Here is a 17,274-nt window from a genome sequence, read left to right as displayed (position 1 = left end):
TTCCAGTAGAAGAACAGATGAAGAGAAAGAAACCGGAGAAGGGGTAACTAACTAAATACAAGGTGAGATATACCAGCAGAGGTGAGCACCAACACCCACACATGGAGAAGCCTCAGCTTATCTGCACACAGAGGCACCAGATTCTGAAAAAGGCAGGGCTGAGTAACTACCCTGGTACAGAGGCTTCCCTGGTGGTCCAGTGGTTAAGAATCTGCCTTGTAATGCAAGGGACACGCTTTGATCCCTGGTCAGGGAAGATCCCACAAGCCATGGAGCAACCAAGTCCGTGCGCCACAACTACTGAGCTAACACTCTAGAGCCCACGAGCCACAACTACTGAAGCCTGCACACGAGAGCAGCTACCGCAATGAGAAGCCCACACATTACAAGGAAGAGGAGCCCTTGCTCGCTTCAACAAGAGAGAGCCCACATGCAACAGTGAAGGCTCACCACAGCCAATAAATAAATCAAAAAGGTGGTATGGGGAACAGCCGAACCCAACCCCGAGCATCTATGACACTCCTCTCCTCTGCACCCTCTAACAGACCTGAGAATTTTTTCCTCGGGGGGAACTCAACTCAGAGAGAGTTGAGAGAGAGACTCAGAGAGGCTGCAGGCTGAGGACATGTGGCCCGACAGCTCTGCAGAGAACTGAACACAGGAGATTATGCCTGTGAACACTGAGCTGAAGGGGCCCCCGCCCCCTCTCCTCTGCACTGCTCCCAGAACACAGGTACTAGTTTTCCCCTCTTACTCCTCACCCCAACAGGGAGAAGGAGCATCTACTAAGAAGAAACTGACCATCTCCAGAAAGGATTTGCTGATACTGACATTTGGAAACTTCTCAACAAAAAGGCTTTGGAAAAGGAAATGGCAACCCACTCCAGTGTTCTTGCCTGGAGAATCCCAGGGACGGGGGAGCCTGGTGGGCTGCCGTCTGTGGGGTCGCACAGAGTCGGACATGACTGAAGCGACTTAGCAACAAAAGGGCTGCTTGATCACCAACTGACGAGGCCCATTCATAACTATAGCTTTCTGGTTAGCACTTTATAGCTTTGCTCTTACTATCAAACAAGGCTCAAAGAAATCTAAGTTTCCTTCATAAAAAGGACATCTGAAAACAACCCCAAAAGAAAAAGCAACCCAAAGGAAATGGAAAGAGAAAAATCAATCATTTAATGTAATTAATATCTTCATAGACTAAGAAAAGATTAAATTTATTTTTCTATTAATTAATTAATTTATTTGCACTGGGTCTTAGCTGAGGAATGTGGGGTCTGGTTCTTTGACCAGGAATCACATCTGAGCCCCCTATTTTGGGAGCATGGAGTCCTAGCCACTGAACCACCAGGGAAGTCCCAGGCTTTATTTTTAAAAAGAGATAATCAGAGAGCAAGAAGGAGCTCTTCAACATTGAAAATCAAATATCTGATAGACTAAAACTAAAATGCCAAAAAAAAAAAAAAACTCACAGAAAGTAGAATGAAATGATAGAGATGAAAACCAAGAAAGGAAAGATAAGAAGAAAACAGATGATTAACCTAACATGCTTGAATAGAAAAAAGCAGGGGCAAGAAAACTCCCTTGGAATAGGAGAGAAATCTCAAGATGAAAAGGATCACAAAAAGATTCTAAAAGTTTCCAAAAAGAAACAAAAAGACTCTCCCCCCAGAAAGGTCATATACACTGAAATGCTACTGCAGATGGCACAGGACTTCCGACATGGGCTTCTAGAAGACAGTGCATCAGTGTCTTCAAATTTCTAAGGTAAAACTACTTTCACCTTACAACTTGTCAAATGATCGAGTTGCAGGGCAAAATAAAAGTAGATTCAAACTCAAATTATATACCACCCTACCCATTGAAAGCTACGATACAATGTGTTTCAGCAAAGTATGGAAATAAGTCTGGAAAGAGAAATAAATGGCTTGCCAGAAATAGGAAAACCAGCAGAGAGAAGCAGCAGATGGAGGTCAGAAGAGCTGTGTGCCAGATTCAACTATACAGCAGAGGGGGAAAAAAATCACAGATTTTGCATTTGATAAATATGTAGATACACAGACAAGCATTTGATAGATCTGTTGGGGGAAAATATAATAGCTATAGAAGAAACTAAGCAAATGAAGATGGAGCAATTGTCAAACTCCAGGGGGAAAAAAAATCAACATTTGTTCAAGAAATGTCATCATGAAAGACTACTTGATTTAGCAGTGAACAAAAAATTATGTTCTAGCTTTTTAGGGAGAAGGAGAGGGAAAAGGAGAGCTGATTCCTTATCTGTAACAAGGAAAATAAATGTCTAAAATGACAAATCAAGAAAAGGTACTGCAACAGAGAAGAATAACCCTGATTCCACATTGCATCTATTCCTTTAGCTCTAACCTTTGTTCTCTGCTGCCTGTGCTTAGCGTGCAGGCTCGGCACCTTTTGTAAAGGAATGTTGCCTATGGGATAAAATACACAGGAGAGCCCATTCTCAAGGCTGTGACATTTAAGGGTATAAATTTTCCCTTCATGTAGAGATAAAGCCCTGGAGTAGGAAACAGCAACCTGCTCCACTATTCTTGCCTGGAGAATTCCTTGGACAGAGGAGCCTGGGTGGCTACAGTTCATGGGGTCGCAAAGAGTTGGACACGACTGAGCAACTGAACACACACACACACACAGATAAAAGGCTTCCCAGGGGGCCCTAGTGGTAAAGAATCTGTCTGTGATGCAAGAGACGTGGGTTTGATCCCTGGGTCAGGAAGATACCTGGAAAAGGGAATGGCAACCCACTCCAGTATTCTTGCCTGAAGAATTCCTTGGACAGAGGAGTCTGGTGGGCTACAGTCCATGGGGTCTCAAAGAGTCAGACATGACTGAGTGACTAATACTTTCTACTTTCTTTCTATAGAGATAAAAAGTTGCAGAACAGAGAACAGCTTTTGCTTTGTTGGTAGTTTATAGGAACATGGTAAACAGATTACATGGATAGCTCCAAGGACAAAGGATTCACCAGCCAAATCCTCTCCGCTTTTAATACAAAAGAGGCCTGAATTCTAACTTGGGTAAGATGCTTTTTTGGGATACTAGTCCACCATCTTCTTGGTTTGCTGGCTTTCCAAATAAAGTTGCTATTCTAGCCTGCCATGCAGTGAGTTGTATGAGCTTGGACTCAGTAATGGTATAAGCATTAGTAAGTATTAGTAACTTACTAATTACTAATACTTACTAATAATTGTATTAGTAAGTTTTAGTAACAGCATAAGTATTAGTAAGTATAAGTATTTAGAAACATGGGGACAAAAGAATGGTAAGGAATTACCTCTAGTGAGCAAGTCTCGGGGCAGGGTGGAGCAGAGTAATAAGAGTTTTTCATTGATAACAGCTATAATAATAGCTTTTGTTGTTCTTCAGTTGCTAAGTCATGTCCAACTCTTTTTGACTCCATGAATTGCAGCACACCAGGCTTCCCTGGCCTTCACTATTTCCTAGAGTTTGCTCAAACTCATGTCCATTGAGTCAGTGATGCCATCCAACTATCTAGCTAACATTTACTGAAAGTATTTACTATTTTCCAGGCATTATTCTAGGTATTTTAAATGCATTAACCTAAAATCCTATCAAAAACATTGAGTTATGTAGTGCCTTTATTATTATTCCTATTTCACAGTAACACTCCCAAGATTATACAACTAAGAAATGTGAGAACTCAGGATTCGAAACTAAGCAGTGAGCTCCTGAGCTGGCCCTCTTAGTTGCTTTGTTATTGTGGCTACTCTTTTTTTTTTCAGACTTCGGTTTTCGACCCATTAGTGGATGGTAAAATCAGAGTACTGGATCATGATAGTACCCAACTGATAAGGTCTGGCTGATAGTACCCAACTGATAAGGTCTGACTAATTTATCTTTCTGTGAGGATTATGGAGATTTTAACAGAATTCCAGTCAACTAGAAACTTACAGTAAATCTATATTTACATATAATTCATATCTTTAAAAAATAAATATTCTTATTCCATTTAGGTAGTGTAGCAACTCTACACAGAGATCATTCCATCAGCTCAATCTGGCCGCTTGAATAAAGGGAACAGCCTCTAGTCAATTAACCCATTAACAGCTTTCATATATCTAACCCTCCTTTTATGAAGTGTCGATATGGTAATATTTGTAGCTTTCCAATTACATCAATAATTGTTTTAAAATTCAGTCTCATTTGTAACTTATTTTGAAAATAAAGGAAGTGTTCTCTTAGACCTAATTTATAGATTTCCCTATCTAAAAATATTTAGCAAGCTTAGTAAAAGATCCTGCTTAAGAAGTGAATGCAAAAGTTTTATAGGGCAAATGATTAGCATTATTATTGAAAACAGACAAAACAAGAAAGAAAAAAAAAACTTTAAAACCATTCTCACCTGTACCATCGAGCTTTTGTCTATAAATAATGTTTTTCTTTGTATCTGAAAAAAAGATAGCCTTCTCGCGGGCATCAAAATCGATCCCAAGGAAGATGGAAGAAGATCCTGTCACTGGAAGGATGACCTCCGTCTGGTGAGAGAGGGTGAGTGGGATGCCACGAACAGCCAGATTAGATGAAAAGAGCAGAAACCGCTCAGCAGCTGTAGAAAGAAGGACACACGCAGTCAACCACAGCATGGTTCTTGCCTTCTCCCAGTTCCAGAGATATTACTTTTATACCCATAAATCACACCTGATAATTCTGAAATAAATACAAAAAATATGTAAAAAACATAGTTGGAAATAATGGAAAGAAGGAAAATACTATAAAGGCAGTAAGTATTACAATCTTACTTCTCCCTGAGAAATTTATCCTTAGGATTAAACTTATATAACACATGGTGTCCATATGCTGAATTTCCAAACTGGTATTAACTGAACAATGATTCCATCAAAATTCTTAATTACATTAACTTTTGTGTAGAGATCTATATCAAGAATCCTACTGCAGTTTAGGAGATGTGAAGACCAGCAAAAAAGAATATCAACAGCAACCAGGTAAATTATTTAGAAAGAAATACAGGGAGGAAAGCAGAAAGGGAGGAGAGGAATGAAGGAAATAGGAAAGAAGAAGTGATGTGTAAAATCAAAGAAGAAGGCAGAGACAATGGGCCAGGAAATCAAAAAGGAGAGCATGGTTTTTGCAATGAGGGTGATCTTTATCTGAATCTAGGATGACCTACAGAGTGAACAAATTTGTTCAAGTTAAAATAAGAGGATTTACATACTAATCCAGAAGTAACAGCAGGGAGTAAGAATGTGTCAAAAGCATTAAAAAGGAGAGTTGTCAAAGGGACAATAAATGAGAGAAACAAATACTGTAGAAGTGCATTTCATCATCAGATGAAGACGAGGCAGCGTTATTTTAACGTGAGTAGACGTGTAGGTGATCAAAGAGGAAGACTACGCATTTAAGGCACAAATGAAAACCAGAGCATAGAAGCAGATACAGAGAGAAAATCTGAACTGAGGAGTAAACACCAGATGAAGAAATGAGCTACCCCAACACTTAGGAGTTTAGTTTGGAATATAGCAGTAAAGCGAGGTGGGATCAAGATGTGATTACCTGACTGGCAAAGTGGTGAGCCAAGAGAAGTCAATAAAAGTGATGGCAAGTGCTTCCCACCAGGGTTAAGACTAACATCTAAAGGTATACATGTGGTAGACTAAAGGGCTCAAAATTAAATCCTATGAATTTCAAGAGCATACTTTAAAGAAAGAAAGTGATTTCAGGAATGAGAGTCACCCAAGGGGTGAATGTGTCCCATATGATGGAAATTTACATCTTCAAACATGTTCTTCTTCATACAAAAGGAATGGTACCTACAAAGGAAGATGCCCATGGGCTACCAAAAGCTTATTCACTGTGAAGAAGTGCTACAGGGAGCTGGCCCAGTCCCAAAGCAGTGCATGCACAGCCCTGTGCTGACTGTCAGAAAGATAGTCCAAAAGTGATCTTACCAACACAGTGATAGTCATCCCAATCCGGAATGTAGCCAAGCCTACACTTGCAACGGTAACCCAAACCACCATTGAATGTTCTGTGGCTGAGGACACAGATGTGCTGACAGCCCCCATTTTCATGTGCACATGGATTTCTTGCTGGAAGGAAAAATGTACATTGTTAAATCTCAATTAGAAATGCTTATTTACCCAAGACATGCGAAGCCATTTTGCAACCTGTGGGTGAAATGGGTTTGAAACTCCTTGGAGACATCACTACTGGTTATTACTGTGTACATCCATTTAACTGCTCTCAATCCCACTGCTGCTCTTGAATCTACTCTTAAACTGCTAGTGGCAAAAAAAAAAAAAAAAATTCCTGCAATTGAATAGCCTTGAGGGGTCTTATCCTCCCAAAACTATATCGCTTTGTCTGCTAGCATCAGTGATTAAAATATGACTTCCCCCAAATAACCTCCCTGGATACTTAACTTTGTAAGACAATTTACCACCAAAGATTCTAAGAGGTAAACATTATTATCCCAATTTTACAGAAAAGGAAACCAAAGTTCCAAAAGGTTTGACAACTTGCTTAAGATTATTTAGTTGTTAAACAACTAAACTAATATTCAAATCCAGATCTAATTCCAAAACCCTACATGTCAGAAACACAAACCAGTCTATACATCCAAAAACAATTCTCAAGGCAATGACTTCAGAAAGTTTACTGTATGCAAGTCTGTCAAAATTTAAAATGTCTGCTTTTGAAATTGTTTTCTTATCCTTTAACTTACTCTTTAAAATAGTCTCTTTACCTTCTCAAGTAGATTCATTTTGAGAAACACAGGCAGGTATCATTCTGAGGCAAATAATATAATTTAGATGATGAAACTGGGTTATACTTTTGGTCAAGGGCAGATGTGAGTTTAGTAGCCCATGAATTGATCATTCCAAATAGATATTTTCTAATATAGTATATACTTTCATATATATATATATATATATATATATATATATAGTATATATTTTCCAATGAAGTGTTTGTTTGTGTAGGAAGGGTAGTCATCCAAAACCATCAGTTCTAGAGGTTGGTTGGTTTGGGTTTTTTAAATCAGCCTAATTACTTTATAGTCTTTCTCCAGAAAGCCAGACCCATCACTTAGCATTAGAGGTTTAAGTTAAATCTTTCTTTCTCTGAATTACTGTTCACTGATATTGAGCTTTCTTCCAATGTAGCTTCGTTTGTATTTCTTTCCTTTGATGCATAAGCAAATGCAGTAAAGAGCTATGGACCCAGTCCAGTCATGTCAGTTTAAAACCCTGAAACAAAACTTATCATAAAATAACGTAAGACTTCACAGTGTCTGAATCAAAATATTTCATTTCTTTGACTAATGACTATCTGAGAGACACCAAACCCAATGCTAAACAGGTGTCATACAAGGAAGAAGAAGAAGAAAAAAAAAAAGCTCTGGCACTACCTAAATAAAGTGGCCGCTTAGGCACGTCATTTTCTTCTTCTGGGTCTGGCTTCCTTGACTGTAATATTAGGAAGTTGAATTGGGAGATTTCTCCCAGTAGACGAAGGATGGGTAATTTTAGTTTGGTGTATTTGCTGCTCTTTCTCCAGCCTGTAGACAGGATCTGGTATACTGCATATGCCAATAAATATCTGTTAAACACATCTCTATGTTCTTTGTCGACTGGGCATTTTAATTCCGAAATACATCAACCTCTCTAAAATACCCATGACCTGCAAAGCTAATTTCAGCTAGTTTAACTCTCTAGATAATCCATCAAACATTTGAGAACACCTCCCAAATCTCATGAGAACTGAGAAAACCTTTCTAACCAAGGCCTGTACCAAGCAGGGTTTTCCCTCTGTTGGGGGGTGCCTACCATAGGGCTGCCTGAGGCCATGGTAAACAGTCACTCCAAATGGCTTCAGGGAAGAGCGGTAGTACAATCTGGGGTTAGTCTCCTTGAACTTGTTTGCCTTCAATACAGCCATCTTTGTCCAATCGGTGAAGAACAACTGTCCTTCAAACAAGCTTATTGAAAAGGGATGAGGAATGTCCGCGCCTCCATGAATTACTGTCATCCTGTTACAAAAGAGATACACCATACGGTTTTGATTAAAGGTGGAATTAGTTCACATATATGCTTAAAAGCTAAAAAATTGCTAGCTATTACTATAGAATATATAGTCAAGATACATTTTAAGATGCAGGTGTATTTCTGTCTATACTTGCTAGAAGGACTTCCATGTTGCCTCTAAGAAAAGAGCCTTGGCACTTATAGACCAGTCCCTGCCCTAGCTAAATTTTTTGAGAAATTACTGCTTTCCTACCTGTTCTTCATTCTTTTAAGGTTGCCCCACATATAAAAGGGTTAAGATGTGAAACATCATTTTGAAATTCCTAGGGGAAAGAGTGTAACAAGGGATGGGAAATCTGGTAGAAGATGCCTTCAACACTCACTCCACTCACAACACTGCACCACTGACCATTTCTCAGCCACTAGGGAACAAGATAGCAAGTTAGAAAATTCGACACGTGGCAAACACACACCTATTTCCGATGTCACTCTAGAGAGCAGAAAGCACAGGGCTACCACTGACAGGCCCTTGCTTGATTAAACTGTCAGCTAATCACTTGATAGTGGAGACAGAGTGCCCAGCACTGCTTAAATGGAAGACAACAGAGGTAAGAAGTGCCAGACAAGGGGAAGAAATCAACATTGCTGCCATGACTACATCTACAGAATCAGTCATTCACTGAGGCCACACGAAATGAGGTGGAGGATGATTCATGAAAGAGAAAAAAGTTAGGCAATTTCTCAATTGTATGATTTATATGATTATTTTTGTCATTAGGTTAATTCATATTCTCACTTTGGGAACCAGTTTCAGTAATAAGAAGTCATAGCCTTAATAATCTCTTCATTTAAACAAATAGAGATTGTGGCAAACTGTGATACCATCCTTACAAATAAAGGAGAAACAAAACTATCATGGGTCTTTTAATTGTGAAAATAAGATCAAGTCATTTGGAAAAATCATATTGACACAAGTAATTTTTCTTGGTCAAAAGTTAAAGGCTGTTTTAACCAGTTTTTGAAAACACCAAAAGAAGAGGATGTAAAATAGTTAACAATTAAACTAATCTATGGAACAACAGACTGGTTCCAAATAGGAAAAGGAGTACGACAAGGCTGTATATTGTCACCCTGCTTATTTAACTTATATGCAGAGTACATCATGAGAAACGCTGGACTGGAAGAAACACAAGCTGGAATCAAGATTGCCGGGAGAAATATTAATAACCTCAGATATGCAGATGACACCACCCTTATGGCAGAAAGTGAAGAGGAACTAAAAAGCGTCTTGATGAAAGTGAAAGTGGAGAGTGAAAAAGTTGGCTTAAAGCTCAACATTCAGAAAACGAAGATCATGGCATCCGGTCCCATCACTTCATGGGAAATAGATGGGGAAACAGTGGAAACAGTGTCAGACTTTATTTTGGGGGGCTCCAAAATCACTGCAGATGGTGACTGCAGCCATGAAATTAAAAGACGCTTACTCCTTGGAAGGAAAGTTATGACCAACCTAGATAGCATATTCAAAAGCAGAGACATTACTTTGCCAGCAAAGGTTCATCTAGTCAAGGCTATGGTTTTTCCAGTGGTCATATATGGATGTGAGAGTTGGACTGTGAAGAAGGCTGAGCGCCAAAGAATTGATGCTTTTGAACTGTGGTGTTGGAGAAGACTCTTGAGAGTCCCTTGGACTGCAAGGAGATCCAACCAGTCCATTCTGAAGGAGATCAGCCCTGGGATTTCTTTGGAAGGACTGATGCTGAAGCTGAAACTCCAGTACTTTGGCCACCTCATGCGAAGAGTTGACTCATTGGAAAAGACTCTGATGCTGGGAGGGATTGGGGGCAGGAGGAGAAGGGGATGACAGAGGATGAGATGGCTGGATGGCATCATTGACTCGATGGACGTGAGTCTGAGTGAACTCCAGGAGTTTGTGATGGACAGGGAGGCCTGGCGTGCTGCAATTCATGGGGTTGCAAAGAGTTGGACACGACTGAGTGACTGAACTGAACTGAACTGAACTGATGGTCAACTCTAATTTGACTAAGAAGATGAAGGAAAAAAATATGCCATAGTCTGCATTCAAAGGTTGTTTAAATGCCTTTGAAGTATATCAGGTAAAGAGTCAGAATTTCTCTTTAAGGTTTGAAAAATATATAAGAGCAGTATAATCCAGTTAATTCCCACCAGATAATGTTAAACCTATTTACTAGGGGGGAAATAGAAAACTAAACTATAAAATGATCTTTGGAAACAAACTCTAAGGGACCCAGAATAATGAACTCAGGAGTTAATGAAAATAATGTGCTTCATCTGGGAGTGGGGGAGGGTTTGGAGAAGAGAAATCAAATTTGAGTGTTAACATGGAACAAGTTAAAACTCAGAGCAGGTCACATCATGCAAATGTCAACACAAAGATCATTCAAGTTATGTCAACCAACAAAGCAGTCTTTTAATTCTAGTTCTTCAGTATCCCTCCCCATAAATTTTACGTACTTCTCCCAAACTTATAAAAATGTACTTAAAAAAAAAAAAAAAACTTCTTACCTTTTAAGTCCATCATAAGTTACAGTCTCAATGTAATCAAATCGGGAGTCAACCCAGTAAACACGCTTTGATACCAAATCCAGGGTTATCCCACCAGGCCATCCCAGCTTTGTTGTTACCAAGTCTTTTCGGTTGGAGCCATCCATGTAAGCTCTTTCTATCCTCGGTACTCCAAAAACATTCTGCCAATCTGAGAAAAATAAATAACTACAAAAGAAAAACAAAAGATGAGAGAATCAGCTATTTTACAAGTTTACTTAGTAAATATCTTTTGAGATTGTGTGTTTGGATCAATGGAAATCTCTTCTAGCTGATAAGAGAACCATGGAGGTTTAAAACAATAGAGAAATTTTAAAGCATTAAAAATCAGAGACTGTGAAGACCAATTGTGGAGGGGGGGGGGTCGAAAACTCCAAATAGCAACTATGAAAATGCACAATTCGCAGGCAAAGAAAAAAAAAAGCTTATCTACCTTCTAACCTTCTTAATTTTTTTCCCCTGTTCCCTGACCCCATCTTTCACTTCTCTATTTAAAGCCAGCAAAAATGCTACCAGGAAAAAAAAAATCTATCAAGTCATTTCCCTCCTTAATTCCTCATTCTAAGGCACAGTCTAGACATGATATACATCATCTTCAAGGAAGGACAGATCATGAAATAGAAATGAATAATCACCAGCACTTAAGCAGCCTCAAGTTCACCCAACACTTCTAAGACCCAACTGTGAAAATCTAGGCAAAAGCTAGTCTCTATATAACTGGTCTTAAATGTGAAGATGAGGAAAATTTTAATTTATACCTGGAGAAAACACTGACATCTCAACACTTGTCTCTAACAGGAAATCACTAAAAGGGACAGGTCCAGTGGGGAGAGAGTAGAGTATTCAGATTGTTAGCTTAGAAACTCCATTAGGGATTATAGATAGAGAAGGAACTTTAGGGAGGCTTTGGGAGACCACAAAGTTAATGAGCACTCAAGAAAGTAATGGAAAAATCATCAAACAATGTGGGTTTGCTTGACTTATAAAGCAGAGCAAGTGGCATAATATCAAAGCCAGACAGGTGTCCTTAACAACAAAACCAAGCTAAATTGCTTACCAACAAAACCATGCAACAGAAACATGAGACATGCCCCAAAAGAGCAAAACAATCATGGAAAATAAGGCCTACAACCTGCCCAGTGATGTCAACAAGTTAATGACACCTAGGGCATGTTCTTTGCATGCACAAAAATACTAATTTAGGGAAAAGTGATATTTCAAAGTGAAAGACACTCGTACTGAGATCTGAATTTTTTCCACAGTGCCATGATGATCCTAGATACGCCTCAAAAACTCTCCCACCCAACAAATAGGAGGAATTAATGACCAAAGACTCAAAGAATGAAAAAGAAGGTGGTCTTATCCACCTCCCCTCTCTTCCTTTGATTATAAAAATGTAACCCACTAAGTACTCGGGGCAGCAACACTAACATCCTACGCTGATAAATCACTTATCTATCACTTTGCCTCTTGCTAAATTCTTTCTGTGCTGAGGCATAAAGAACTGGGGCTCTTGAGAGCCCTCCAAAACACCACCCAGTGGTTTTAGATCTATCCCCTGTTTAAAACAACTTCACAACTTAAGAGTGATCACATTAATAATGGTTTAGTTGTGACAATACTATTAGAGTGAGTCAGAAAAAAGAATTCAATCTCTCAGCCAGGAAAACATGGCAAACACTAAGCATAAAACTCATACCCCAATAACATTACATATTTTTAGGACATTGGTAGGTATATTTGGACTGCACATCCTCAAATTGGATTATATTTAGCTAAGCCCTTTAAAGCTGCTATGAAAAGAGATATGAAATAAACAAGGATTCTACAGTACCGAGCATAAAGAATCTTCAACTAGGCCAATGGATGTTTTATCTAAAGAGGGAGAAATGAAACTCAAAAAATGCTGAAATCAGTATGTTTGCAAATAACTTACCCAACAGTTGGGTCCACAGCAATTCCTCTAGGATGTCCCAAATATTCACTTATAAGGGTAATCCGATGGCTTCCATCCAAATCTACCACATCTATGCAGTTGACTCTGGTCTCCACAATATAAAGTTTATTATTTACCCAATCCACAGCCAGATTCTCTGGGTCTTCAATAGAAACACCGAGAACTTCTCTGATACGTGAACCAGAGATGTCAACTGAAAAAACCTGAAAGAAAAACCGAAATTATTAAACCTCTTAAGCATAACTAGTTGGGAGAGTTTTTTTTCCAGGACTTATCTTTGGTGTACAAATCAGTCATTTGAACTAAAAAAAAATCACTAGAGACATTTAATTTTACATCATGGGTTAACAGGAGGTGGTGGGGCATTTTGTTAAAATCATGTGAGGCATATATAAAGTTGAGTTTTTAAAAAAAAGCCTGCATCTCTAATTCTTCAGTAGTTAGTGAAAGTTTAATTCAATGTGGATTTTTGGTGGCACAGGTGGAAATGGTTTCTTTTTATTTATAGCTGTTATTAAATCAGACCTACTAATAATCCAAAGTCTCAATTTTTGGAAAATTTATGGAATTTATCTGTTAATTGAATTAAAATTTTATTAATAGTACAAGGAAATGTAAGAAGAAATAAAATATCTTTAACTCTTTAAGAATCTCTAAAATTTATGTTTTAAAAATCTCCATTGCATTACTCAAAGTTGAAATCAGATCCATCACATTTTCCAAATAAGAGAGCATAATGAAATTTTGGCTGTTAAACAAAATACTGTCAATATTTGTTACCCAATGCTCAATTACAGTTCCATTTAGAAGATGCAGGTAAAATCTGATTTTTATCATCCAGGAAAGCAGAATACTTTTTACATTTTAAATGATCAAGTTTCAAAAATTACTACCAAATATCTATCCAGTTTTGAAAGAATGTCTACTATTTCTTTTAATTAGGCTTTTGGACTCCATTTCGAATAAAATTAAAAGTTGCTCAAGGCTAATCCATATAATAGACTGCTTTGTTTAATAGGTCACATGTAATAGTATAGCTGTAAAAGGTGCTGATTAACATAAAATATCTCAAGGGCCTTTTTTGTTAGAAAACAAAGGAACTTCCCTCCCTACTCCTCCCAAAATGAAAAACTATCAACACTTTGTGCTTGGAGTTCTATCAGGTCCCAAGCTATACTCCAGAAATTTCTATTTACCTTCTTTTGCACAATGTCAGTCCAAAAGACTCTGTGTAGCCGATAGTGAAAATCCACACCCACAGCCAATCCACGATTTTGAGACTCTGCCAGAATCTGAAAGTTGTTTCCACGAATGCTACCCTTTAGCAAATTCCGACCATTGGAGAAGATCACAAAGGCCTCACCAACTAAATGTGAAGAAGGAAGGCATTGTCAGTCCTGAAGTGAACAGAGATGATGAAGTAACTTACAACTATGTTTTCTTATTTGGTTTTAAACCTTCAGAAAATACATATCGGAATGTGTGTGTAGAAATACATATCATTTTACCCATTTTACAGATGGGCAAATTAAGGCACAAAGAGGTTTAATGAAATGTCCAAAATCACAGTAAGTTAGGAACAGAGTCTGTCAAGAACTCAAGTGTCCTAAATGCTGGTTCGATGACACTGAGGTATCTTGGCTGATATGGGCACCTCTCCCCAGGTGCAACTTAAGATTGTGTAAAACACAAAACACATTTTAAAGATTAATGGGAAACCACCCAGTGTGAAAAACATGGCAATGGTGGATCCAAACCTGCTACACCCATATACTTACAAGAATGCAAAATGAATACAGTTATTCATTGAAGTCTGATTTGCTATGTCAAAGGATAAGGAATAATATAAAAGCCCATCACTAAAGGACTAGTTAGATAAATTATATACATCCAAAAAACGGATTCTGCCACTATTAAAAAACACTGTAGACCTGAAACATTGGAAACCAACTATACTTCAAATAAAAATAAAACAAAATTAAAATAGAGTTCTCCTTGTTGATATGGTAAGTCCTTAAAAATACAGTATGCAACATTAGTAAAATGAAGAACTGTATGTATAGTTTACTACCATATATGTAAAAATAGTTAAATGTCTATATTTACATATTCTTATTTATGCATTTAATAAGCTCTAGAATTAAAATAAACAGTGATTATCCATAGGAGAGGAGAAGTGGGAAACTGGGCAGAGTGGAATGGGTATAGGGGGTGGGGAGGTGGTCATATAACTTCTCAATAATGTGAAATTTTTGAAAATATGAGTATGCACCTGTTCAAAAATAAATAAATGTTAAAAATCAGTTGTAATTAAAGTTAGTCCACAGCATATCAGGTATTTTATACACAAAAACAACTAGAAAATAGTCCACTCATAGATGGGCAAATCAGTTTCAGAAAGACACTAAAGGCAGTTTAAACAGGTATGGGAAAAAAATAATAATAATTGGGAAAAGAGAGTGAAGTCAAGATCTTATTACCCAGAAATCCACAGTGACAAAAATTTTCATGATTTTTCTATACCACAGTATTCTTATAATGAGGGCATTTTCACAAGCTGTAATCCAAATTTAGCAGGTCCATTTTGAACCACCTCTAAAAAAATTTGGCATAAACAGTGCCTATTGATATTTGTCACCTTGTGGTAGGTACATTAATGAAAAATAGGTCAAATGTACTCCTAAAATTTATGTGGTAGATGATACACTATTTCAGGCCCAAAGTGAACAAACAATCAATAAAATTTTAAAAACCCAACAACTAGTAATCCACAAGTTGGTCCCTAACAGCACGAAATTAATGTTGATCCATTCTTCCAACAGTAGGGGCCACGTCTGATTTGTGGTAATCAAACCCGCCATCTGCCTTAATGCTGATATTTCTTTTGACTTCTGCTATGGAGAAGGCAATGGCACCCCACTCCAGTACTCTTGCCTGGAAAATCCCATGGACGGAGGAGCCTGGTGGGCTGCAGTCCATGGGGTCGCTAAGAGTTGGACACAACTGAGCGACTTCACTTTCACTTTTCACTTTCATGCATTGGAGAAGGAAATGGCAACCCACTCCAGTGTTCTTGCCTGGAGAATCCCAGGGACGGGGGAGCCTGGTGGGCTGCTGTCTATGGGGTCACACACAGTCGGACATGACTGAAGTGCCTTAGCAGCAGCAGCAGCAGCATTGAAAGAGGATAAAAGTTTACTGTTCAGAAACATGACTGTCTTTAATTTACTCACAAGAAGAATTAGCTCTGCAGTGCTTCTGGCGCTCCAAGACATACCCCTCTACACAGTTACACCGGTGATGGCCAATTCGGTCTTCACATAGCTGGTCACAAACTCCCCATATCTGGCAATCGTCAAAATCTGTCAAATAGGAAATAACCGGTTATAATAATGTTTAACAATACAGCTTGAGCACTTTCTGAAAAAAATCGTGGACAAGCTATACAGGAATCTGGTGATGCAAAACCTAAGAAAGTACCCCCTGGGGAGGCAGGGCATAGGCATTGTCATACTAAGGAAAACCCAAGGTTCTTTAAAATCTACATAGAGGATAACATTGCAGGTGATGCACAACACTGCTTGGACTCATTGCCTTTGCATTTCATTTGTTAATGATGGTTTATAAAACACTTGATACAAAATTTTGGTATAATACAAAATTTTGGTATAAATGCATCCTTTTAAAATTGTGCTTTCCAATGTGGTAGACACTAGCTCTCTGCAGCTTCTCGGAGTTATATTTAGATTAACTAAATTGAAATAAACTTAATAATGCAATTTCTCAGTCACACTTGCCACATTTCAAATGCTGACAGCCACATGTGATTAGTGGTTACCATACTGGAGGACACAGACTTCCTTCACTGCAGAAAGAACTGCCCTATATCCAACTGCTCAATGAGACACAAACAAAGTATGCAATAAAGTATCTGGAAAGGTCTGTTTATCCTTTTCTCTGATGTCAAAAGTCATCACCAAAATTAACATCATTTTTAAGTCATGAAAAATACATTCTCTTCTGCTTACTCATTAGCAGTATTCATTCATTTAATATGTACTTGTTGAAAATCCATTACACAATAGAGCTGTGTTCAATGGCCAAGTAGTCCCAGTTCTATCAAATAGTAAAAAGACTTTCAATATAATTGACACATAAACAATACAACATGGGGGCAGGGAAGAAAAACACACATGACTTTCTTAAAGATTATAAAGCTTAAAGGGCACAGAAATTGTCCTATCCTTGGATAACTGGTGCCAAATATTTCATTTGACCCTTGAAGTTCACATCCAGTCTTCACCCTCTTTCACCCTGCTCTCTTTCTTTGAAGAATGATGTCCACAGCCTAAATCAACAGGCTCCTATCCCCTAGAGCTTCAGAAAATTCTCAAGTAAATTATAATTCCTGAGACTCACAGATCTAGGGTTCTCTAGAATTTCTAGGATCTGATAACATTTGCAAAGCTGTGGGTTGAATTCTACCACACCTGCTGCATGCCCCACCATCCTGTGACTCCCCAACAAGAAAGACTAAGAAGGAATTTCCTGGTGGTCCAGTGGTTAAGAATCTGCCTTGCAATCCAAGGGACATGGCTTTGATCCCTGGTGGGGGAACTAAGATCCCACAGCTACTGAGCCCTTGCACTCTAGAGTCCAGGCTCCACAACTACAGAAGCCCCCGAGTGCCGT

General features: G+C 38.4%; 1 protein-coding gene across 1 annotated transcript in view; it reads right to left on the bottom strand.

The window, feature by feature from the left end:
• LRP2 (LDL receptor related protein 2) overlaps nucleotides 1-17,274 on the bottom strand; it is a 176,519-nt gene that overhangs the window by 100,489 nt on the left and 58,756 nt on the right. The window contains exons 10-16 of the mRNA XM_061435989.1: nucleotides 15,816-15,944; nucleotides 13,779-13,948; nucleotides 12,562-12,785; nucleotides 10,587-10,793; nucleotides 7,842-8,044; nucleotides 5,961-6,101; nucleotides 4,397-4,600 (exon numbers count right to left, since the gene is read on the bottom strand). Coding sequence (XP_061291973.1) covers nucleotides 4,397-4,600; nucleotides 5,961-6,101; nucleotides 7,842-8,044; nucleotides 10,587-10,793; nucleotides 12,562-12,785; nucleotides 13,779-13,948; nucleotides 15,816-15,944 — 1,278 coding nt within the window. The remainder of the gene's footprint in view (nucleotides 1-4,396; nucleotides 4,601-5,960; nucleotides 6,102-7,841; nucleotides 8,045-10,586; nucleotides 10,794-12,561; nucleotides 12,786-13,778; nucleotides 13,949-15,815; nucleotides 15,945-17,274) is intronic.

The sequence above is a fragment of the Bos javanicus genome, chromosome 2, assembly GCF_032452875.1.
Source record: "Bos javanicus breed banteng chromosome 2, ARS-OSU_banteng_1.0, whole genome shotgun sequence".
NCBI classification, from domain to species: Eukaryota; Metazoa; Chordata; class Mammalia; order Artiodactyla; family Bovidae; genus Bos; species Bos javanicus.
Note: the sequence above shows the minus strand (reverse complement) of the source record. Positions and strands in the feature narration are given on the sequence as shown.